The sequence below is a fragment of the Theobroma cacao genome, chromosome 1, assembly GCF_000208745.1.
Source record: "Theobroma cacao cultivar B97-61/B2 chromosome 1, Criollo_cocoa_genome_V2, whole genome shotgun sequence".
Taxonomy (NCBI): domain Eukaryota; kingdom Viridiplantae; phylum Streptophyta; class Magnoliopsida; order Malvales; family Malvaceae; genus Theobroma; species Theobroma cacao.
The window spans coordinates 23,774,396-23,781,817 of record NC_030850.1 but is presented as its reverse complement, the minus strand read 5'-3'; the positions used below and the strand labels follow the sequence as shown (position 1 = coordinate 23,781,817).

At 37.3% G+C, this 7,422-nt stretch overlaps 1 protein-coding gene across 1 annotated transcript; it reads left to right on the top strand.

Moving 5' to 3' along the window:
- On the top strand, positions 268-3,094 carry LOC18612969. The gene has a single exon (XM_007049966.2). It carries the CDS (start codon positions 451-453, stop codon positions 2,716-2,718), a length of 2,268 nt encoding a protein of 755 aa, XP_007050028.2. The 5' UTR covers positions 268-450; the 3' UTR covers positions 2,719-3,094.

The window sequence follows — 7,422 nt, the reverse complement described above, 5'->3', positions numbered from 1 at the left end:
ATACCTTATTAATTAAATAAATTAAAAATAAAATATTTAAAACAAAATAAATATATTATTGTACTTAAATATTTAATTTATTAATTAATATATTATTCTTCTTAAAAAATAAAATTCAATTCTATTCTCTAAATCTTAAATAATAATAATAATAATAATAAGCTACCCGTTTACATCCCTTAAGTTTCTCATTAGGGCCCAAGAAACTTACATATTGCTCAAAAAACTCGTATATTACAAAGTTGCTACCTTACCACAGACCAAAACATAAACTAGGAGGAAGGCGAAAAAGGTAAGAGAAACATGTATACTAGTATTAAAATGCGGTCCCGTCTCGAGTCGTCTATTCGTATTCCCCGCAACCCCTTTCTGCAAAACAGGTTGGTCTGACCCTTAATTAAACAAATTGCTTTCTTCGGCTCTGCTACCGATACAATCACCGTCGTTTCCATGGCCACCCCCGCGGATCCTCAAGACCAACCAGACCCTAACGAAAACCCTAATCCTGCTATACCCCAGCAGCAAGAAGAATCTTCTAAAACCCTAATCTTAGAAACCCTTCAAGCACAAGACAAATGCAATGATCAAGAAGACCCAATCGAAGAAGAAGCTAACCAAGACGATCCAGATTTGCCTGTTCCCTCATCTCCACCAAACACTGACCTCCAAGTCACCACCGCAACCACGGTCAGCGTTGGCCCTCGCCGTGGCGGCGGTACTAAACGCAAGAAGACGGCCACGAAACGGCGCGCTCAAGAGAAAAAGTCCCAGAAGAAGCTGGAGATACTGACTGAAACCCTCAAACCCATTCCTTTTATCCCCAACAAAACCCTAGATTTCTCATCGCACGAAAAGCTCCTGAAGCGACTTGGGTTGTGGGATTTTGTTCATTTGGATTTCGATGGAAACGTGCGAAGCGATTTGATCGGGCAGTTGATCGCCACTTACAACTCGCAATCGCGTTGTAGCTACGTTAATGGGTGTCGCATTGGGGTTAATCGGGCCGACTTAGCCCGTGCTTTGAAGTTGTCTGTGAAGAAAGAGAAGGACAAGGATAGCATTGTGGAAGTTAAAGAATCAAAGGAATCGATAGGCTTCGTTGAAGAATTTGTGTCAAATTGGGTGCTTTTGCACGAAGATACGTGGATGATGCCAGTGGAGGTGTTGAACTGGACCAAAATGATAAAAGAAGGCCATTTCGAGAAGGTAGATTGGGCTGGTTTGATTTGGTTTATGGTGGAGAAAGAGCTTATGGCTGCCCCGAAATTAGGGAATTGTTACTATGCGTCGCATATGCAGTGTTTGATAAAATTCCAGAGAGAAGAGTTGTTGCAGGAGGAACCAAAAATGGATGTTGATGACGCCAAGGAGGAAGAGGAAGAGCCTAATATTCATGGGGATGTCAAGATTGCTGCTGATGGGATTGATGAATTTAATGGGGGATCACACTTGGAGGAGCATAATATTGAGTTGAGTCTTGGTGGGCAGGATAATTCGATGAATAAGGATGATGTTAAGGATGATGTTGAAAAGGAGGCTGTTGGGGATGATGATGCTATGAATTGTGAGGAAAGTAAGAGGGATGAACATCAACATTTGCAGTGGGATTTGGATGGAGACAGCTATATGGGTGTGGGTGAGGATCATTTCTTACGAAAGTGTAATCTTGGTGATGTTGGCGCTGTTGATTTGGATGAGGAAAAGAAAGAAGATAAAAGAGAGGAAGAAGAGAGAGAAGATGAGGAAGAGATGGGAGAGGGGGAAGAGGGTCAAGATGAAGAGGAAGAAGAGGAACAAGAACCACATCATGAGGAAGGATTTCCTGTTTCACCAAAAGGTGACACTTTGGAGGGTGTAAATTCAACAAATCTTCTTGAAGCAATGGAAACTCCAGATCTTCCTTTTACAGCAGGGCTGCACGTTCGTGATAGTTCATCTGGGGAATTTCTTGTGTCTAAGGGTGATAGGCAGACGGTTCCTGGTGTCTCATCATTTCTGAGTAATGGTAACAAGAGAGAGATTGGTCATGACAATGATTTTTCTCATCATTCTTTGAATGGGAGCAATAAACGGTTGAGAACTGATGGGCAATGGGTTGATAAGTCATCTGATTTTGATATGTGCATGGAGCAAATGCAGCATTGGATTGGTAAAGCAAGAATGTTGTATGCTGCAAAAGAACAGGCATGTGGAGATTCGAGTATGCATCAACAAATGTTGCTTGATGAGTTGCAACGTAGGGAGAGCATTATCGAACATTTGCATAAGGCCAAGTATGAAGAGCAGCATAAGAGACAGGTGGAGGTTTATAGGCTTGAGCGTGAGCTCTATATGATGGAAAATCTGTTAGATGGATACAGAAAGGCTTTGAAGGAAACAAACCGAGCTTTCGCTGAATACAGGGCATGTTGTCCGCTTCCTGATGAACCACTTTACAAGGATGTTAGCGGGTCTGGGGGGCTAGTTCTGAGCACTATGGAACTTGAAAAGCAGCGCCTAAAACAAGAAGAAGAAGAGAGGCTTAACAGACTGTTGATTGAGAAAAAGATTAAGGACTTTGAAGAGGGGTGGATTGGCAAATTTGATTTACATGAGGATGCAGTTTCTCTACTGGGTAAGAGATTGATTAATGCTGAGAAGGATGTGAAACTTCTCAAAGAGCGTTCTGCAAATCTCAAGGTCTCAGATGCTTTGGAATGTGTTCCAAATGAATTGTGAATGTATAGTCCGTAAGTTGTTTTTATGCTTTCTATGCAAATGAAAAACTGCTCTTATTTGTATGTTAAACAACATGCTTCATGTGCAGCATCTGCTTTGTGCATGATAGAGTCCTTAATTTTAATTGGATATTTGCCTTGAAACCCTGAAATAGTGACTGAGACCTTAGTGGATTTTAGAAAATAATTTTTTTAATAATCCTAGAAAAAGTAGAAGTTTATTGTGTGGTAATTTGTCCACTTTCCTCGTTAATTTTCTTGATAGATACCTATACTATGATGAATATGAGGTTATATCCTGCCGTACTTGTAACCTGGTTATATGAACAAGAGCTGGAAAGTGGATTGGTGTAGAATAAAGTCTGTGTTTCCTTTTCTATACAGTTTTCCTTAAATTTTACTCAACTGCTAGTTCCCTACTTTAGATTGGAGATGTATATTCATTATTAGCCAATCATTTTTCCATTTTGGAAATCTGTATGGCAGATTTTATTTGTAAAGTTACCAGCAGATATTTTGTGAGTTTAACTGCTTGAAGTTGATCCTGGTTCAACTTCCTGATTTCTTTTAGGACTTTCTTGGAATGTCCATAGTTTAGAAGATGGTTGCTATGATCTGTCTCTTACAGTATAGGTTAGATAAGGACTCTACTGGCTTTTTATGACCTGTTATAAACTACTTATTGTGCTACAGGAATGGGGATTTGGAGTCAATAAGTTGGGTTCGCACGCTTTGCAGATCTTTATATTAGGCGATAGCTAATTAAATATAGAAATAAGGCTCAGTTTAGTTCTCTAGTAGCACCACAATTGTTCGGAATCTAAAGTAGGGGCAAAGTTTGAATATAAAGTAGGGATACAGTCAATAGAAGTAGACTTTGAATTTATGAGATGAGTCAATGGGGATATAGTTCATAATTGTTGGGCTCTTTGATTGGTTAAAAGAGTTTTCATACTAGACTCGAAAGATACCTAGCATTTATACACTAGGCCAGTTGTTTTAAGTCAAGTATAATATCTAGTTGAAGTAAAATGGTGAAGCTTTGAAGTTAGCTCTATCAGCTGCAGCCTTATCTGCCAGCATTCCCGGAACTAAGTGTTCAAGGGCCGGATCATCAAACAGAATAGATAGATGATGACCTAGTCAAACAGAGACGAGATCCAACTCAAGCTTGACATGCTACTTGCGATATTCTAATTGTCAACTCAAATGTCCTCATGAGTGGAGTCCAGCACCAGGGGATGGTGAGTTGATTTGAACACTCACAAGCAATTTGATGTGTGATTGTAGTACTAAATCTATATTACATAAACATAATGCTCTGTTATAAGTGATGAACGGACATGCAAAGATCTCTGTTAAATGTCACACTATATTTTACTCAATCGATGGACAACCGACACATTGCAAGAGGAACTTGCACCAACCCAAGAGAATAGGTCGAAGTAGGAGTTTGAGTTGGCAAAACAAAAGCCCCCAACTAGTAGACACATTTTACAGTAGAAATAGAAGGGCTAAGTCAATGCACATGGTCCTAAAGATCACTTGAAAATCTGCGAAAATGGAAGCAGTTGTTTTAATGCATTAGTTGCCATCTTTCAGTTGCTAGAGGCATTCTCTTACCAAAATTATAGCTCACAAAGGGGAAAATAACCGTTGGAAGAGCATCTACGTGAAGAGGAAGGCGTCACAACTACGCATATCTTAACATATCAATTCAACATTTCTCAATGTAAATCAGCTCCAAGCAGCTCAATTATCTAGCCTCTAGCTGTTTCTAGCACTTATTTTCCTAGCTTCTTAGCTACTGTTTTCAAGCTTTTAGTAAGCAATCCTTAAGGTACTGAGTCCTCTATTGTTCACTGACTTACGTTCATATGTTTCATAATATAACCCCATTTCCATCTCTTTTCAGGTATCCTTTGCTAAGATCACTTTAAACAATATCAAAGTATAGAATTCCACATATGTGGTGACCTAATGTGAACTTTTTCATGAAAATTTTTTCATAAACACTTGAATGAAATATCAGAAGAAAATCTCATAAAGATCATGTTCAGTTAACTTGTTCTTATAACAAGCACCCACATGCTAATTCATAAGTATGCCCACTGCATAAACAAGGAACACAACCATGTCCGGTCCTTATGTTTCATCAATACCCCCTCTTTTTTTTTTTTATAAAACTTTGACTAGAAACAATTTATGAATAATGCTTTGATGTAATATGCTTCTCATAATTATAACACTAGAATTGACCCTGTGCATTGCATTCGAGTCAAATAAAAGATCTTGAAGAAAGTGTTTATAGAAATATATATCCACAAAAGTTTTTACAGTTATGAGTACAAAGTGAGAGAGCATTTCATATTCATAGTTGTTTATAATCCTATGCATTCATTTTCACCAACTTTTTAAACCCAAAAAATAAATAAGAAAAAGAAAAATGCAAGAAACATTTAAAAGATCTTGAATGAAGTGTTTATAGAAATATATATACACAAAAGTTGTTACGGTTATGAGTACAAAGTGAAAGAGCATTTCATATTCATAATTGTTTAGAATCCTATACATTCATTTGCACCAACTTTTTAAACCCAAAAAATATATAAGAAAAAGAAAAATGCAAGAAACATTACACACAAAAAACACCCAACAGAGAACAAACGACGTAGAAGCACAAAGAGAAAAAAAGAGAAGAACCGAAACAAAATCGTGAAAGAAAACCGTTCTGATAAAGAAAATCCAAACTGGAAAACGCTCTAATGAAGCTCCCAAAACCCAAAACACACCCAACAATCATTACACAAAACTAATGATAGACACTGAGAAGACATCCCGAAGAACTCAGAAACGGAAACAATTTCCCGTGAGCCACACATCCCGACCGTACAACCTTCAGCGGCTGGATCCAAATCCCCATAAACCAAAAACCCTCACTTGACTCTCCAAATCAGTCTCTGAAGAGAACAGGAGTAACAAAACCTCGAGGGAGGATTGAAATGACACAAAGACGGGTGGCTGAAAGGACACAACCATGTGAGGAGTAAGAAGACCCGAGGGAAGACTAAAGGATGCGGGCTAAAGTAGCTTGAAGGCTAAATCCCTTTGAGAGAACACCAAGAGAATGCGAGCATGAAGCCTGGCCGTGTTGCTTGAATCAAAAAACCATCTCAAGAAACCTTCTGCAAAAAACAAATGTCAACTTAATGAATGGCCTGATGTCAACACGAAGGAAGTCCGTGTAAGCTTCCTTTAAGTATATGTTATAGATCTTATGATACCATTTGCAAAGTATATAGCATTCCATGGACTTTATGTCACATTATGGACATACATAACATTTAAAAAATAAAGAATGCTTTATAATAATAATACTCAAATGCTAAATGTATCTTTGTACAACCAACAGATTGGCTTGCAAGGCATACAATTGCACTGTCATATATAAAGCTTACATTATTTGACAAACTTGAAGCAAGGTTAGATAAAATGCAAGTTTGTGGAATGTCCCAAAAATATCTTTTAGGATGTTACTTTTACAATCTCAACAAGCAAAAGTGATTGTCTCGAAGCATGCCACTTTTCTAAAGAAAGAGTTTTTAGTTAGAAAAAGACAATGGGAATAAAATTATACTCCAAAAGTTCAAGAACTAAAAATCAAAACCTCTAGCAACCCCAACTTATGACTATTGCATTAGATGTGCAACAAGCAGCTCATAGTACACTATAACTCCGGGCATCTAGTAGGATACATCTAGTTATTGAGAAATAGGGATTTTTCATGCATAAGGATGTATTCCTCATAGATGATGAGACTACTACATATAAGGAAGCAATTGCAAACATTGATTCCAATAAATGGCAAATGGATATGAAAAACTACATTCCTATCACGACCTATTTCCTGAAGGGATCGTGATTGATGCATGGACCCTAACAGGTATGGCTCACTAGGCCCAAGCAAGCCTCTCAACCTCAATTAATAATCAATCACATATAAGCATAGAAATGTAAATATAAACCTCTATGCCTAGGTGTAAGTACACGATTATGGACTTCTCAACATAAAAGGTGTATTTCATTCATAAAATATGTACCTAGTACATTTAGCATAAAATCTGAAAAGGCAGCCTAAGTGCTTGTATAGGCTCGTAGACCATCATATACAATATTCATAAAATCTCATGAAATTAATTTTCCATTCCAAGGCTCAACATTCATAATATTTACATATTATCATAAAGTAACTTGCCACACAATGGCTTAACATTCCAGTGCAAAACAAATTTATTTATAAACAAAATAAAAGATGGACTCATAAGTGAAACATGAACAAACTCGATAGGCATCAAGAGGCTGTTGGACGCTTACTGATGAAGTATGAATGGATTACATTTTCGTGACATTGGCTGCTAGTAAAAGCATGTTATCACTAATTTGTAACAAAAATAAATAGAGAAAATAATGTGTGAGTGATAGAGATTTCATGAGTGGATATGGGAAAAAGACAAGCTAAGGGATAAGGGTATATCATAAGCATGTAATATTAAACACATATGAGTCATAAATCTTTCCCCATTACTGTAATAGTCATTAAACATAACAGATAAACATCATTCATGTAGTATTACATGGAAAACAACTTCGTATAAACCTTTGGAAATCATTTAACTTTGAAATTCTTATCAAATTCGCTCAAATA

Excerpts from the sequence above, each read along its gene's own strand:
- LOC18612969 (XM_007049966.2), top strand. The coding sequence starts at position 451 with ATGGCCACCCCCGCGGATCCTCAAGACCAACCAGACCCTAACGAAAAC.